Source organism: Sitodiplosis mosellana, unplaced genomic scaffold, assembly GCF_009176505.1.
Source record: "Sitodiplosis mosellana isolate CC-2019 unplaced genomic scaffold, AAFC_SMos_1.0 Smas_scaffold_6191, whole genome shotgun sequence".
Taxonomy (NCBI): domain Eukaryota; kingdom Metazoa; phylum Arthropoda; class Insecta; order Diptera; family Cecidomyiidae; genus Sitodiplosis; species Sitodiplosis mosellana.
The window spans coordinates 2,411,339-2,425,325 of record NW_022601432.1 but is presented as its reverse complement, the minus strand read 5'-3'; the positions used below and the strand labels follow the sequence as shown (position 1 = coordinate 2,425,325).

The window sequence follows — 13,987 nt, the reverse complement described above, 5'->3', positions numbered from 1 at the left end:
AAAGAGAGTATTTGTCTTCATTCGTAAATGGGACGCACACAATGAATCCTGCGAAGAAAACAATGAAACAAATTGGCCGACATTTTTGCCATGGTATTTAGGATATTTTCAATTTTCATTGGTATTATTATCGCATTTGATACGCTTGGATATTTCAATTTCTCTCTTCCTTTGATTTTATTTTCTTCTTTCTCATCCTCGGTACAAAGAGGCATTTGATACTTTTTCTAACGACGCAACATTTTCGGCCCATGATCTACTTATTCACTGGGAAATGAATGTGTAGAAGATTTTTTTTTTTCGGAAACAGCATGCAAAATACTCATCAAATCTAGGCTAATGGAGACGAACATTTTGCGTTTATTTTTCTGTGCCATTTTTTTCCGTTGAATTTGACCGAATTTCAAACCATAGCTTCGTGTTCAAACTGAAATTGTTCGCCCCTCATTTCACATTCACGCAATTGGTGTTGCTTTGCGAGCAATTTCTTCTGAACCCAAAAAAGCAAAAACTAGAACAAATTGAATGTGAAAAATAACCACTTACCTAATCCGCTAATTGGTCCAAACACCGTGTTGTCGTCGATTGTGCTACAATTCCAGCGTCGATTTTTGAACTGATGTTTGCATTCCTGTTTCGTTTGTTGTTTTCAGTGTACATTTCGACGAATATGAAACGGAAACAATAACAAAATGAATGTCAAGATTAAATTATGGCCTTAAATCGCTGCATATTTTTGTTTCTCTCTCTCTCTCTCTCTCTCTCTCTCTCTCTCTCTCTCATTTTTTTTTACTTCTCTTTATCTATCGAATAAATTAAGCTTTTCCCTTGCGTGCAATCATTTGTATGTTTATCTGTTCTCACCATATGCTCACGCATATTATATATTCTTGTTCTTGTTTCGTGTTATTATGCGCCTTTTTGAGCATTTGAAAATCCCTTTCTTCCCGATTCTATTATTATGATTTCATCGTTTGTCTATGTGTGTATGATGAACACGAATGAAGAGTGAAAAGACCACACAACCAGTCATCCATACTCTCTGTCTCTGCTAGTGTATTTTATTGACTCATTCAGATTATATTTATCAATTGTGATTACGTGTACAGTTGTTATTCTCGTCATCGTTTTCTTCTTGTTGTTCTTTGTGAAATTTACGAGCGTTGATTCTAAAAGTAAATGAATGGTTTAGCATCGCAAGTGGAACCGTCTATTTCGAATAGAACATCTGCGATGGTTAAGAAAATTTTGAGATTTTTTCAATTTTTTTTTTTCAACATATTTTGAAACTGTGGTCAGCAATATGTTTGTTTATTTTTTTCAGTTGTCGTTTTCGACACAAACATCTAATCATGCGGTCAATATACATATACCGGTTGAAAATGAGGAAGAAATTCGAAAGTTTTTCTCTTTATTCGCTCCAATTTCATCAAATGAACCTTAATGGACCCTTTCGACGATTATCGTCCATGGCTCATGTTTATTTATCGCGGCGAAGAAAACACATTTCCATTCATCATTTGTGATATTTGCATTCGAAGCCGATGATTTAAGTCATAAATAAAAACCAATGAATTTTTTCCTTTCTTCGTTCATTTTGGCCATCGAGTTTTAGTTTGAATATGGCTGGTTGATATTGAAGTTATGGGCATTTAGGTCTAATCAACTACTTAACCGTACGAACCAAGAAATTTATTTCAGTAGAGAGAGAGAGAGAGAGAGAGAGAGAGAGAGAGAGAGATTGGTACAAATGTGGAAGAGACTAGAAAAAAATTGAAATACCCGATGGACAGTATGATAACAAGAGTTGCGTAAAAGTTTTCAACGAAGGAAAAAAAAACGAAGATAAAAAAGATTTCTTCTAGTGAATTAGCGATGACAAATGTGACTTAAATGGCATTTTCATTTGTCATGTGAATGGGTTGTGATTGAATTTGATGAAATTCACATAAAAAGTGGTCTTGGGCAATGAAAACCGTGCATACACCATGTAGCCATGTGCGGAAATATAGAATGAACGTGGATGATGACAAAAAAAAAAAAATCAATGATGTTGCGATGAGGTGATAACATTATTCCGTGTCTGCGTATTAACACAACATAATAAAATGATTGTAAGAAAGAAGAAAAGAAATAGCCAGCCGAAAGGAAAGTATGGCGTTGCACGGTGTATTACAATAAATGGACGACATCATCATAATAATAATGCAATATTATTATCTTCATCATCATTAACATGTTGATTTGAGCCACCTTACCCATACCGATTATACACATAGAAGCCGATTTATACGTAGATAAAGAATCGCAGGTAAATCATTTCACGCACTGTTTGAGTTAGCGCAATAATGAATGTGTCGACCGAAGACACTGATGAAAAGCATAAGAAAGAAAAAAACACCACGGAATATTTATATTAGTTTGAAAAATTTGAAATGAATTTACATAACAATCGTGCCGCTGATGTGTGCCGGGGCATACGGGCACATGATGTGTGTTGGGTTCATACATCAATATATCCACAATTTCTTTGGGGAAAAAAAAGAAGTGTAAAATAGTGCCGTCAGTTTAGCAATGAACACTGAGTCCGGTGGAGAATGAGAAGAAGACGCAGCAGCAGCAGCAACAACAACAAAACAAGCAATAAAAATACATGTTCTGCAGGGGGCAAACAAAATACCGAAATGCGTGTTGAAGAGTGACTTGTAGACGCAGCGTTATTGAAAAGGAAAGCCGAAGATTAAAGGCAAAAACAAAATGTCAAATGAATAATTTGCAAGCATCGGAGAGTTGCTCGCATGGAAAATGTTGAGTTGAAGAACACCAAAGACACACATAGAAGAAGAAGAACAAGGAACGAGAAAAAGAGTGAGCCTTTTGAGCGACGGAATCACATCGCGCGTGCAAAATTATCAACCAGAATGGTGGGAACAGAAGAACATACCGCTATTAATGCTAATTATCACGAAATCGAGAGAGAAAAAAAAAGAGTGCGCGACCAATGAACGAAAAAAAGAAGATAATGTAAACACCTCACACAACCATGCATGGCATGATGGCATGAGTGTGTGTGTGTGTATGTGTGTTTACGCGTGAGCGCACGTATTAAATTACCTGAATGGCAGCCCGGGCACCGCGACTTATCGCCGGCATAATTTGTGTATTTGATGCACATAATTTCTGTTGACCGTAACTTAATCCGGTGATTTTATAGCATAAATCAGGATTCAAATCGATTTTTTCTTTGTACGAGGCCGCCGCAACATCAGCACTTACTGTTTCGTTTATGGTTGTAATCGGCGTTCCAATCGAATAAGGATAGTCACGACGTGACATCGTATTAATCACTGCTGACGCATTACGTCTCTGGTGGCGACGATGGCTACGAATCGTACGCTGTAAAATTGATTGCTTCAATGCATCGTCATCCTCTTGACCACCTTCGCTATCAAATCGATCGGGCCGTTTATTTGTGTTGACCGAATGTGATGATGATGATGGTGGTGGTGGTGGCTGGATACTTCTGTACGGTGGTACATAGTTCGCTTTGAGCCGCGACGAGCCTGAATTCGATCTGATTTCGGTGTTACTGCTGCTGCTGCTGCTGCCGTGGTTGCTGTTACTGTTGATCGATTGGTGTTCGCCATTTTTGTCCGTTTTGGTATTTCGGATGGCGGCCACAGCTGCTGCCGATGTCAAATTAAAACTAATCTGAAATGCTTTTGTGCAGTTTTGTTTCTGGTCCAATGGAGCTTCTTTGCATTTTTTCCGCATTTCACGTCTTAATTGCTTCTCCTTATTTCGGTTTGCGTTGGCATTTTTCTTTGGTTGATGCTGCTGCTGCTGCTGCTGAAGCTGCTGTTTCTGTTTCTGCTTTTGTTCGGTCGATACGCTTGCATATTGATTTCGTTTGGTGGATGACGACAGGAATGTTGGCTTTGGATCGTTGTAGCTAAATTTTTGCGGTGAATTCGATTGTCTTTGGTAATTGATTGCATCGTCAAGTGGTGGCCGCTCAAAACTATCGTCATTCATTGGTGTTTGATCATTTTGCAGAAACACTTGTGGTACGATTGTGATTTTTTCCGCTTTTTGTGATTCCTCTTTCGATGTTATCGGCCACGTTTGTTTCGGCACGTTCAATGATGGTCGCCGCTTCGTTGTCATTGTTGCACGTTTCGTTGTGGTACGCATCGTTGTTGTGGTTCTCACCGTGGTTGGCATCTGTTCCGATGACGATTGTATTGGATAAATTGTTGTAAAACTCGTACTAGTCGTTGTGCTTGGTGTTGTCGACAATGGTAGAGCGTCCGATGTTCGTTGCAAACTTGGGAATACAACAAATTTACTCTGGAAATTTTCATCGTTTTTCGTTAAATTCTGCAACATAAGGATGTGCCTTTTTAAATCGTCAATATTTGGCGAAGTGTCCGGCAAAACGGGTGGTTTTCGTGTAGTTGTCGTCGTTGTTGTACTAGTTGATGATGTTGATGTGGCCACTTTCAATGCCAACGGGATTATGTACTTTCGATCGATATGATCGATCGATCGTTTTCCATCCAAATCATCTTTCGTTTCGATTAAAGTGACCTCTTTTTTGTTATTCATCGCAGCCATTACGACTGGATTTTCCGTCGATGACGATGTGATCATCCATTTCTGTTGCTTTTTCACCATTTCCAAATATTGCTTCTGAATCGTATCATTACCCGCCGCTTCGAATGCATAGCTAAATGAATTGCCGCTCATCATATTATTACCAAAGCTCGGATCGGTTGTGTTCAATGAAATGCTCAGATTTGATAGCACCTCAATGTGATGCGGCTTAAACTCAATGAACGGCGACTTCAAACCAAGGCATCTGAAAATATATAAAACAAATCAAATTTAATCGCTGACGGCTTACGTATACGTTTTTTTTAAATATATTACAAATACACAATAATGCAGCTAATCGTATTTAATGATAAATTCTTGTTTTTTTTTCACGTCTCGAAATTAAATTGCTCGTTAAATTCGACAATAATCAAAATGTAGCCTCAAATTGGTTTAATGGCAGTAATCACGTTTGGTTTGAATAAAAAAGTTTCGACTTTTTTCTAGTCTCATTTTGTCGGCATGTGACACGGAAAAAAAGATTTGATTGAGAAAACACAGAAAAAAAACTGAAAGTATAAAATGATCAATTGTTTCAGCTAAACGGATTAGTTTGAAAATATTATTCGCTTTGACGTGATCAAAGAGCAATGGCAAACATTTGGATTAGTTTTGTAATTCTCAGCTTATTCGGTGTGATTCTACAGGTGAAATGTATCACCCAGACATTTGGTGAAACAAGCGATAATCCACCCGTTCTCAAAGAGAATATTAACATACATGGCGAAATACTTATTGTGAAGAAAGCCATCGTTGAATGGCCATCGAAAGATAGTGTAATTTGAACAATTAGAATGTTTCAACTTTTTTTTTCTGAAATTATTTATAATTTGTTGTGATTTTTCCAGAGAAATTTCCTCTGCATCATATATTTTGGATCAATCTTGATAAAATTGACAGCATTATTATTATTTCTTTCACCTTCTAATCATGATTGCCAATGTTGAGATCCAAAATTCGATATCAATTGATTTTCCAATTGATTGTGCTTGTCAATCCATTTTTTTGCATTTTAGGTGCACCCAACATCAAATGGAACAATTATTCGCGGCATAGTTCATATCGATAATAAGCAACCGGGACATGGACCATCGTTGCGATTCATCAATGGTGGTTATGGACACCCATTTGTTATATTGGAACTAATCTCGAAACGTGGTCATGGAATTCAATCAACAATTTTAATTTACGTTTAAACTTCCGAGATATCCTATCCCTATCATAAATACTGCTGCTGATTCAACTGCGAAGTATGTATCTTCGTATTCATTTCGGTGTGTGAGTCATGGACGTGATTAAAATCAACACGAAAATATAACGCTCTGTTTTGAATATAGCGCGATTATAAATAATAATAAAAAAAACATTCTGATAAACAGAAAAAAAAATGCTGCTGCAACTGAATGACGTACACGATACACACTCATTCCATTGTACGGTAGTTTCATTTTAATCATAAATCGTTTCGGATTCTTTCTAGTCTATTCCGTAGTTCGATGTTTTCTTTGTTTAAATCAATTCGTTTTTTTTTTATCTATCGTTTGAATAACAAAACGTGCCCTTGCGAGAAAGGAAAAAAAAAGTGCAAACAAATGAGCAAAAGATGTCATCTTTTCGGTATATATTCTTGACTCAAGTGTCATATATCTAAACACAGTTGCTCATGATGATACATCGCCATTCTCAATAAATAAAATAAAAACTTCGTCGTTCGTTTTGAAGCAAATTCTTCTTCTTCTTCTCTTTCGCAGAAAAAATTGAAGCGATAATAAAGACGAAAAAAAATTGTATGGATGCTCATCATCATTCAATTTTAATTAAAGACAAAGTAATTAGTAATGCCCAAACACATGAAATTATTTGATGACGTAATAAAAAAAAACTTTTATCGCCGTTTGAATCAAATGAATCTTGTTCATTGAGAGGAGAAAAAAAAAGCTCGGGGAAATTTGTTTGTTAACAAAAATTGAAGCGACCCAAGCGTTGATTGTAAATAGGTTATTTGGCTGCTGATTTCAGGTTAAAATTCGTGTCAAATCAATTAAAAGACAAAATGTTTCTTTTTTAAGTAAACAAATGCCGAACGTTCACGCGCGTTTGCCGACAGAGTGAACGCCAACACGAAAAAAAGAGTTCTCATTCGAGTCTCAGTAAATATCAGTGCGTTTTTTTTTGTCTATAGTTGTTGTTGTTTGTATTCTATTTTATCGGTCTCATTCGTCTTGTGTCGATGTAAGCGAGAGAGAAAATTACGGCAACCGTGAATATTGTAGTCACATACAAAAGTTTACTCAATTATTCATTGCAGTAATTTCGGTTCATTGCTCATTTGTTATTGCAAAGATATCATTAATTTGGGTAGTGCTTCCGTGAAAAAAAAAACGAGAAGATAAAACATTTTGTGGGGTTAAAAAGTGCCACGACGGAGACATTACATGTTTGAAACAAACGAATTGGGATTGTTTTGACGTGTGCAAAAAAGCAGAAAGTTTTAAAGAGAACGCGCATTTATTCGCTTTGATTTTACTACTCAATTGAGTTTCAAAAAGATGAGAATCGTATTGAGTTGCTGTCTGCTGTTGCTCTTAGCACTTTCGGGTGGTGTTTGGTGTCAAACGAGTAGCATTGTGATTGGCGAAACAAACCATCCGCTCATACACAACAGAACGATCGATATTCCGGCAGCAAAAAGACCATGGTATAAATCAATGATTAGCTTTTTCACTCGTTCGGAAAAACCTGTTCAAAATGTTAATTACACCTTCCCATCACAGTACACTGTAAGTAGTCAAAGTCTATTAATGCTGAATTGAATCGCATCAAATGTAAAATAAATTCTAATTGTTCTCGTTTTTGTCTTGCTTCTACGACATCAGCTCAACAGTTCGCGTTGTTTGATTACAGGTGTCACAGTGAATGACATCGATCTTTTTGGCAACGGTGGTTTAGCGAAAATCATTGACGGTGGTCTGGGTCAAGATCGAGTTACCATTAATTTTGTCTCAAAGCCGGGTGAACCAATGCATTTCTCTCTCAAAATCAATGGATACTGTGTGAAAATGAATCCAATGGACTCGTATACAAATACTGCTCAGCACGCAATTCCGTTGAATCGCGAACTAGTAAACACTGTACAACCGTCATACGGCTGGATGCCACCATCGAATTTGACATTGAACAACAGTAGCTCGGTTCTTATGCAGAATATCACATCTACGTCAAATTCATCTGGATGGTGGCACTTTGGGTAGCTACACTCAACCAACCAACCAACCAACCATCATTCAACTATCTATTCATTAGCATCGCACGCAATAAATTATGTAACCAATTTCCGTGGAATAAAAAAAATTACATTGTAAGCACGAAACAGCGCTGTAGTTATTTTTGTCACATTTTTGTTATCATTTTCACTGGGTTGTGCTGCACGCACACACTACAACACTCATTTCGATGAATCATTTGCAAGCTGTATGCTTGTTACGTTCAAGATGATAAGATTAGCGCTTTTGATAAGAACTAAGCCAAAGACATGAGCAGCCACAGAATCAGTTGATTTGCATATGTGAAACCGAATAGACCGAAGATGAAACTCGATCATTTTGTGTGTTGTATATTTGCTAGTATTTTGGTGATATTTTCATGTGCTCAACAATACAATTGTTTGAGCCATGACTCAACCATTGGTTTGTGTTCAAATGTATCGCGTAATAATTCAGTGCCAATTCTATCGAAAGTGATTCACAAGCCAAACAATAAGTTTATGAAATATTTCCGAAAAACCGATGTCACCATTCGCTTTCCAGAGGTATATACTTTTTTTTCTCGCTAAAATCGAACATAGATTCGTTTTTTCAAGCTGATCAAACATATCAAAAGAATGTCAAAGATTTGGTTCACACTGGTTTCTCTTATTCATTCGCTGTATTTTCTTGTTACAAACTTTTTTCTTTTTTGAAAATTTCTTTTGATTTCGATGTGTCGCTATTTTCTGATCAGGTCGGAGAACTTGCGTATCCAATTACGTGCATCCTCATCAAAGACATTGCAGCAAATGGTACAGGTGGTTTTGCGATGATCCAAGAAGGTGGCATTAATTTTAGACATGTAAAAATTTATTTCAAATCACAAACGGGCTGTGACATTCGTTTTAACGTTGATATTTTCGCTCAAACACCGTATGGTATACCACCAACATCATATGGCACACAAGTGTATCCCAATGTCGGTGCACCATATCCCAACAATGCAGCACAAGGATATCCCGCACAACCAGCTGGCTGGATCTACCCAAGCAACAACTATCAACAGCAGCAGCCATATGTTTTTAATCGCAATTGAAACATTTCATTTCTTTGAGAAAGCGAATGAAAAAACACAATGAAATTGATGAATTCCATACAATAATTTACTAATTTTAACGTGGAAAAATGGTGTTATTTATTTAATGAAGAAAAAAAAACATTGTTATTTATCTGTATAGAAAAAAATGGATCATTCGAACAAAAAATAAAAAGCTGATAGCAAAACAAAAGCACTTTCGAAAACGAGCTCATCGATCTCAATTTTGATTTGACCAGATGTTTACATTTTGGGCTACTTTTTATGCTATTTATATTACAATTTAAATGATATTCGCCACAGTATTTATCGAGTGTTCGATGGAATCATCACTTTAGATACGTTATCAGCTTTCATCAGTGCGAAACGATAGACATACAAATATTTTCTTTAGTAAAATTTGAAATCAAAGTGCAATCAGAAAATGAAAAAAAATCTGGTAGTTTTCCTTCTGTGTGCCGTAACCATTTATGGTTGTAACGCTCTTCAGCACAATTTATTCTATGGAAATTGTGTACTTGATAACAACACAGTACCCATTTACACACAAGTCGTTCTTATGGATAATCCGTATGCTGTTCATACACCAGCCAAACCAGTTCGACGTTGGTATGATTGGTTCAGTAAACTATCATTTCGGCGAAAAACTACTACAACACCCGCACCATCAATCGTCTCAGGAAAAGTGATCAACGCAACTGTTGTCTTTCCACCACCAGTAAGTATCGACTTGTTTTTAACTCGAATTGAGATCGTAATTTCGTTTAGAAAGAAAAATTCGGTGAAAACCAAAAAAAATTGCGTTTCTTTCTCGAAAAACCACGTCAGATCAGTTGGAATTTCTGTTGAACAATGCAAATTGGGTCTAACTAAAAAAAATCGTGAATTTAAAACCAATTAATTTATCATGGCAAATTAATTTGTATTTGCCTGATGATTTGTCACACAACTCGACGCCAAAATTAGTAGCGTGTAAATCACGACTCTCTTGTGTTCGAATAATTGAAGCAAAAATACGTCGAGAGAAAAAAATAATATTCTCTCACTCTTTCAACCACAACGAAAAACAACGTTTCTTCATCTCAATTTGTCATAGTTGAAAATGTGAAAATTTACTTAAAAATTCGTTTTTTATCAGATGAAATGCGTTTTGGTCTGTTTTCAATCGATCTTCTAAGCAAAAAATAAAATCGCTATTCTGCAATAGTTTCAACTTTGGTTTGATTTTCATTATCTTCTGTAACTGATGGCATTTTTTTTTTGTCTTTTTGAAGGGAATAAAAAATACACGCCTCATCAAATGTATCCAAGTGATCGACAATATCACGGATGGTCACGGTGGATTTGCATCGATCGAAAAGGGTGGCATCAATCAAAACAGCACACAAATCCGTTTAACTTCGCAGCCAGGTGGAAAAATCAACTCAAAAGTAGTAATTTTCACATACAAAGACCCACACACACCAGCAACATACCATCAATCGCCATTCGGTTGGAAAACGCAACCGAATGCAATCCCAAATCATCATCCAAATCAAATTCCGGGTTCACAACATCCATCGAATTACCAGCATCAGCCACACAAACCCTACTATCCATGGCCAAATCTCCACAAAAAAAAATAATTTCAATCAATTTGAACAATTTTTTTTTCACTTTCCTATTTAAATGCACGAAATTTCTTGAGACTAAAATAAATATACGGTTATCTGCATTCGTAAAAGACCAAGACACAAAACAATGTGATCCTTTCGTTGAGACAAAGAACAACTAGCAATAAAACTAGACTGGAGCGGCTGCTTGATTGCTCTTTGACTTGGCTGCTGCTATTCTGCAAATTATCTATTTTCACCGTGCATTCAGAGGGGATAGAGAAGAAACGGCATCAAATTTAATTGCATATCTTTAATGAATCGAATGGGAGAAAGAGAATCAAAATAATAATAAAGGAAATAAAGACAATGTTTGTAACGTTTGATTGGTTTCTTTCAATCGCGGGAGAGAGAGAGGGGGAGAGAATGCGATGTGGAAATGAAATCGCTTGGTGTGCGGTCGGTCTTGGCTGCATCAGCAGCAGCAGCAATAGCATTCATATCAAAAGATCAAAAGTTTATTAAAGGCCATTGCATGGCATAATGAGTCGTCGCATTTTTTTTCCTTTGCTGTTTGTCTCTCTACCAACAAATCAAAAAAAAAAAACAAGAAAGCTTTCAACTGTTCTTCACTTCTTTTACGATCGTACATTATAGTAGTTGAAGCATAAAATAATATCGAAATGGTGACGATAAATGGGAGAAAATACGAAGGGATACACGGGACAGAAACAAAAAAACCTCAATTGATAATTTTTTGAAACTTTAATCGATTATATATTTACTAATTATTTTCATAAGCTGTGGCATCATCTGTGTGCTACAGCCAGAGAGAAAAACCAGTTAGCATTAGCGATGTGTGTGTGCGCGAATCCGTGGCGAGAGATAGCTGCAAGCAACGGAAACCTTTCTTTAGCACATGTCAACCAATAAAATTCGAAATAACCACGCACAATAAATGTGTGCGAGGGAGAAAGAGAAAGCAAGAGCAAGAGGGAGAAAGAGAGAAAGACGACGAGAGAATGCCTTGCTATTTAGTTTTTATTCAAACGACCGCGCGCTGCTATTGCCTGCGTCCAAGTCGTGAGCAAGAGGTAGAAAAAAAAGGGATTGCATTTTCCAATGAATTTGTTACACGAGATACAAAGCAGCGCAGCAATTAAATGTATATTAAAAAGAAACTCTTCTCTCTACCTTCATGCGGTGATGCATTGGCTGTCGAGTGCGGCTGCTGCTGCTGTTGCTGTTGTGAAGGTATATAAATGTGTATCTCGAATTAATTTTTTTTTTTATTCATTTTAGAAACTCGAAATCTGAATGGCATTTAATAGCATGATAATCAAAAATCACTTACCCAACGTAAAATTTATCATGCACATTCGAATACGACGAGAGCGAGAGAGAGAGAGAGAGAGAGAGAGAGAGAGAGAGAGAGAAGGAAGAGAAGCACAAATGGCCCCAACGTAGTGAAGCGACTAATGATGTTATTAAACCATTGCTGCATGCGGTCGCTTGGAGACAAACGAACACACGAAAATAGCCCATGCAACTAGAAAAATGGATGCACACAACACAGAATTGCATATCATAGAGGCTAGAAGAATTTGCTGTTTCATGAATGGTCGTTTTTTTCTTCGTCGAAACCAAGAACCATGGTTTCATCTAACTTTCATCGTCTGCATTTAGGCTAATTCAATCAATTTAATTGTTAACCACCGAATAACATCATTATTATGCATGTTCTTCTTCTCATCTTAAATGACTTGTCAGATAATATCGCTCGATTGGATTCCACCCCAAACATGATTCAACATTTGAGTTTTGTTTTCATTCCTTTTTACCATTCTCGGATGATCGATTTTTTTGTTTTCGACTCTTCTATTTTAATTACAACATTTCCATTACAATGGCCCATATTTCAAATGTTTTATCTCTTCATTTTTATGTATAGGTTTCTGTTGCCGAACTAAAAATCCAATTTGATTAAAACACAACTTGAGCATTCGAATGAATCGTAATGGATGTAATTGAACAATTATTTTATCATTTTGTTTTCATAATTTGCGAACAAGGAAATTACTCAATTTATATACACACATAGTATGGAATCATTTTCCAGCAGCGGCGGCCGTGTCGCCGTTATGATAAATTACACATGAATCCTGTGCCGGTGCAATTGTGCAAAAGCTTGACAATTAAAATTTTACATTATTCATTTGAAAATGTAAGTGGGTTTTTCATAGCTCCTTGACGAGATTCGTCTCGAGTACACACACACACACACACACACACACATTCAAATCTGTGCGTTCTTCGGTTCCCATTCGGTGTTTCATTTCATTACTTTTTTTTCTGTTGCTCTCATCATTTTACAGAATGTGTGAAGAGCTGTTTATTCCATTTGTCTTGTTTACCATAGCTGCTGCTCGCAGCGTTAAAATGCCGCAAACGCATTCTGAATGCATTGCATTTATTTTGCTTCTCTTTCTCTCTCTTTCTCTCTCTTTTATTTTACGATTTATGGGCTTTATGACATAATTTGTTTTATGTGGTGCTCGATTTGTATGTGTGTGTGTATAGCGTTGATGATGCCCGATGCCAAAAAGAAATATCGCCCCGTGTATATATGCGAGATATACCGCGCGTGCAAATTAATTTCAACTAAATAACAAATGAGCCGTAATAATTTTTCGTATTTTGAAATAGCGGCGGCGGCAGCGGTCGTAACGTGGCTTGGAAACACACCATCGGAATCCATAACGGTTTCGCAAAATAAGTGCTAAGCCATTCGTCGAGGTATCAAGATCTCGGCGTGTTGTGAGAGACGAGTACAAGAGCAAGAGAGAGAGAGTGTGAAAAAAACAACATCAAACCGAATGGTAGCGCGCTGCTCGCGGAAAAAGAAACGTGTTAGAGACACACTGTGTGAGAGATATTATGGCAAAAAGTGATTGACTTGTGGATGCATTTCTTGTTTTTGCATTCATTTTTTTCCTTCTCGGCTTTGCCACTCATCTCATTCTGTATGTGCGCGATGTGCGCGCGATCGAATGAGCGCTTTCGTAAAATACACACTCGACACATATCCCATGAGTGCCAGTGTGTATGTATATATCATGCTGCACATGGGAAAAGAAATGCATCATTCAAAGAGCCCTAATTATAACTTAATTAACACTTTTAAATTTCACACTCGCTCCGGCATATGCGCGTTTTTTGTTGTTGCATGTACCATTCTCAATATATCAGATACTAAATAGTGTTACTGTTTGAGAATCTTACGGAAAAAAACGCGCACAGCCGACGAGGAGTATATCTTCCTACAAAAAAAACACGAAGGAAAACAGATTTTTATCTTCTCAATCCATTACCGGCAAGAATTGCGGTTCAGAAAGAAA

At 36.8% G+C, this 13,987-nt stretch overlaps 6 protein-coding genes across 10 annotated transcripts in view; 4 read left to right on the top strand and 2 right to left on the bottom strand.

Moving 5' to 3' along the window:
* LOC129576707 (protein Wnt-5) overlaps nt 1–13,987 on the bottom strand; it is a 46,455-nt gene that overhangs the window by 15,873 nt on the left and 16,595 nt on the right. For 3 of the 5 annotated variants that reach the window (XM_055462204.1, XM_055462203.1, XM_055462205.1), the window contains exons 3-4: nt 3,115–4,861; nt 547–631 (exon numbers count right to left, since the gene is read on the bottom strand). In XM_055462204.1, the coding sequence (XP_055318179.1) occupies nt 547–631; nt 3,115–4,861 (1,832 nt within the window). Of the gene's footprint in view, nt 1–546; nt 632–3,114; nt 4,862–5,577; nt 5,711–8,011; nt 8,060–13,987 lie in introns of those variants that run through there. The other 2 variants (XM_055462207.1, XM_055462206.1) reach the window with 2 other exon arrangements.
* LOC129576716 (uncharacterized) lies at nt 5,109–6,273 on the top strand. The gene is made up of 2 exons (XM_055462218.1): nt 5,109–5,432; nt 5,673–6,273. Exons 1-2 carry the CDS (start codon nt 5,247–5,249, stop codon nt 5,850–5,852), a joined length of 366 nt encoding a protein of 121 aa, XP_055318193.1. The 5' UTR covers nt 5,109–5,246; the 3' UTR covers nt 5,853–6,273.
* LOC129576715 (uncharacterized) lies at nt 6,039–8,026 on the top strand. The gene is made up of 3 exons (XM_055462217.1): nt 6,039–6,273; nt 6,408–7,436; nt 7,533–8,026. The coding sequence occupies exons 2-3, from the start codon at nt 7,206–7,208 to the stop codon at nt 7,905–7,907; spliced, it is 606 nt and encodes a 201-aa protein (XP_055318192.1). The 5' UTR covers nt 6,039–6,273; nt 6,408–7,205; the 3' UTR covers nt 7,908–8,026.
* LOC129576714 (uncharacterized) lies at nt 8,212–9,193 on the top strand. Its single transcript, XM_055462215.1, has 2 exons — nt 8,212–8,464; nt 8,656–9,193. Exons 1-2 carry the CDS (start codon nt 8,243–8,245, stop codon nt 8,995–8,997), a joined length of 564 nt encoding a protein of 187 aa, XP_055318190.1. The 5' UTR covers nt 8,212–8,242; the 3' UTR covers nt 8,998–9,193.
* On the top strand, nt 9,422–10,975 carry LOC129576713 (uncharacterized). The gene is made up of 2 exons (XM_055462214.1): nt 9,422–9,715; nt 10,272–10,975. Exons 1-2 carry the CDS (start codon nt 9,422–9,424, stop codon nt 10,620–10,622), a joined length of 645 nt encoding a protein of 214 aa, XP_055318189.1. The 3' UTR covers nt 10,623–10,975.
* The window catches only part of LOC129576712 (proteasome subunit beta type-6), a 50,633-nt gene continuing 49,786 nt past the window's right edge, over nt 13,141–13,987 (bottom strand). Inside the window, exon 5 of the mRNA XM_055462213.1 lies at nt 13,141–13,151. Coding sequence (XP_055318188.1) covers nt 13,151 — 1 coding nt within the window. The 3' untranslated portion in view covers nt 13,141–13,150. The remainder of the gene's footprint in view (nt 13,152–13,987) is intronic.